Source organism: Oxyura jamaicensis, unplaced genomic scaffold (genome assembly GCF_011077185.1).
Source record: "Oxyura jamaicensis isolate SHBP4307 breed ruddy duck unplaced genomic scaffold, BPBGC_Ojam_1.0 oxyUn_random_OJ48617, whole genome shotgun sequence".
In the NCBI taxonomy this organism is placed as follows: Eukaryota; Metazoa; Chordata; class Aves; order Anseriformes; family Anatidae; genus Oxyura; species Oxyura jamaicensis.
In genome coordinates this window covers 1-2,288 of record NW_023306102.1, presented here as the reverse complement: position 1 = coordinate 2,288, position 2,288 = coordinate 1, and the positions used below count along the sequence as shown (strand labels likewise).

General features: G+C 51.5%; 1 protein-coding gene across 1 annotated transcript; it reads right to left on the bottom strand.

The window, feature by feature from the left end:
- Nucleotides 1–299: 299 nt before the first annotated feature.
- On the bottom strand, nucleotides 300–1,209 carry LOC118158847 (olfactory receptor 14J1-like; the record flags this gene model as incomplete). The annotated part of the gene is made up of 1 exon (XM_035313528.1): nucleotides 300–1,209. A coding segment is annotated over exon 1 (910 nt), but the record flags the coding sequence as incomplete, so codon positions are not given.
- Between the last annotated feature and the right edge of the window lie 1,079 nt (nucleotides 1,210–2,288).

Sequence of the window (2,288 nt, the reverse complement as noted above, 5' to 3'; positions counted from 1 at the left end):
CCATTTCTAGACTGCAATGTTCTTGACCACAACTGTGAAGGAAGACCTGAGCCCTCAGGCACTACCCTGAGCGGAATCACTTTATGGGATGGAGATGCTGTTCTGGAGGCCAGCTGTGTCACAAAAATGCCCATTGTCTGTCCCTGGGACTGCTCACAGGATTGCCACACAGCAGTACTATGACCAAGCTTACAATCAGGCATACAAGAAGACACAAGGCTCTGGAGGATAGCATGAGTTTTATGATGAGTTTTTTGCAGAAGAAGACAGGCAGAGCATTACTTCTGATGTACACCTACTCATGACTTTCTGCAGTGTATCCTTGAGCTCCTGGTTCCTCATGCTGTAGATGAGGGGGTTCACTGCTGGAGGAACCACTGAGTACAGAACAGTCATCCCGAGATCTAGGAATGGGGAGGAGATGGAAGGGGGCTTCAGGGAGGCAAAAAAGCCACTGATGACAAACAGGGAGACCACAAAGAGGTGGGGGAGGCACGTGGAAAAGGCTTTGTGCCGTCCGTGCTCAGAGGGCATCCTCAGCACAGTCCTGAAGATCTGCGCATAGGACAGCACAATGAAAACAAAACACCCCAAAACCATGAAAACACTAAATGTGAGAAGCCCAATTTCCCTGAGGTAGGAGTCAGAACAGGAGAGCTTGAGGATCTGGGGGATTTCACAGAAGAACTGGTCCACAGCATTGCCTTGGCAGAGTGGCAGGGAAAATGTACTAGCAGTGTGCAGCACAGCATGGAGAACCCCACTGCCCCAGGCAGCTGCTGCCATCTGGGCACAAGCTCTGCTGTCCAGGAGGGTCCTGTAATGCAGGGGCTTGCAGATGGCAATGTAGCGGTCATAGGCCATGACAGTGAGAAGATAATACTCTGCTGATATGAAAAATACAAACAAAAAGACCTGTGCAGCACATCCTGAGTAGGAAATGGCCCTGGAGTCCCAGAGGGAATTGGCCATGGCTTTGGGGACAGTGGTGGAGATGCAGCCCAGGTCGAGGAGGGCGAGGCTGAGGAGGAAGAAGTACATGGGGGTGTGGAGGCGGTGGTCACAGGCTATGGCTGTGAGGATGAGGCCGTTGCCCAGGAGGGCAGTCAGGTAGATGCCCAGGAAGAGCATGAAGTGCAGGAGCTGCAGCTCGCGTGTGTCTGCGAATGCCAGCAGGAGGAACTCACTGATGGAGCTTCTGTTGGACATCTCATTTTTCTGGACAAAGGGGATATTCCAAGGAAGAAAAGACCGTGATAAGGAGGAGCGAATTCTCTGAGAGAAACCTACTCACCTCACACCAAACCCCCTCACAGTGACCTTCCCCCTTCTGAAAACTTCTTGTTGGTCCTTTACATATCCCTGTAGTGGGTTTATGTGGCAAGGTTTTGGAAGCAGGAGGCCATAGGGGTGGCTTCTGTAAGAAGAATCTGGAAGCTGCCCCATAGTACTTTATATACAGCAACAACTGACCGGAACTGGGCAAGTAAGTGATGTTCTTTGTGCCTCTGTGAGAGCATAGAATAGGCAAAATAATAAAATAAAATAAAATAAAATAAAATAAAATAAAATAAAATAAAATAAAATAAAATAAAATAAAATAAAATAAAAAATGTTGCTACACAGCAGCTGGGAGAGTGAGAGGAGTGAGGAACAGCCTTGCAGGCACCAAGGTCACTGAAGAAGGAGGGCGAGTGGTGCTCCAGGCACTGAAGTCGCCTGTGGTGAGGACCATGGTGAAGCAGGATGTCCCCCTGCAGCCCATGGAGTACCACGGTGGAGCAGGGTTCCATGCTGCAGCCCATGGAGGAGACCACGGTGGAGCAGGTGGACCTGCACTGATGAAGGCTGCAGCATGTGGAGAACCCCTGCGGGAGCAGGTTCCAGCCTGGACCTGTAGCCCATGGACGGGAGCCCACACAGGAGCAGGTGAGCTGGGGGAGCTGCTGCCCATGAGGGACCCAGGTTGGAGCAGTTTGCTCCTGAGGGATGGACCCTGTGGTACAGACCCATATCTGGAGCAGTTCTTGAAGAGCTGCTGCCTTTGGGAAGTCCACGCTGGATCAGTTCAGCAAGGACTGCATCCCGTGGGAGGGACCCCACAGCACAGGGGACGAGAGTGACCGAGAAGGAGCGGTGGAGACAAAACGCTATAGACTGACCACAACCCCCATGCCCCCATTCACCTGTGCCACTCAGAGGGAGAAGGTGAATGAGAGCAGATGGGGGGGAGGGCATTTTTTTTCTTTCCTTTGTTTCTCACTTCCCTAACTTGTTAGCAATAGGCA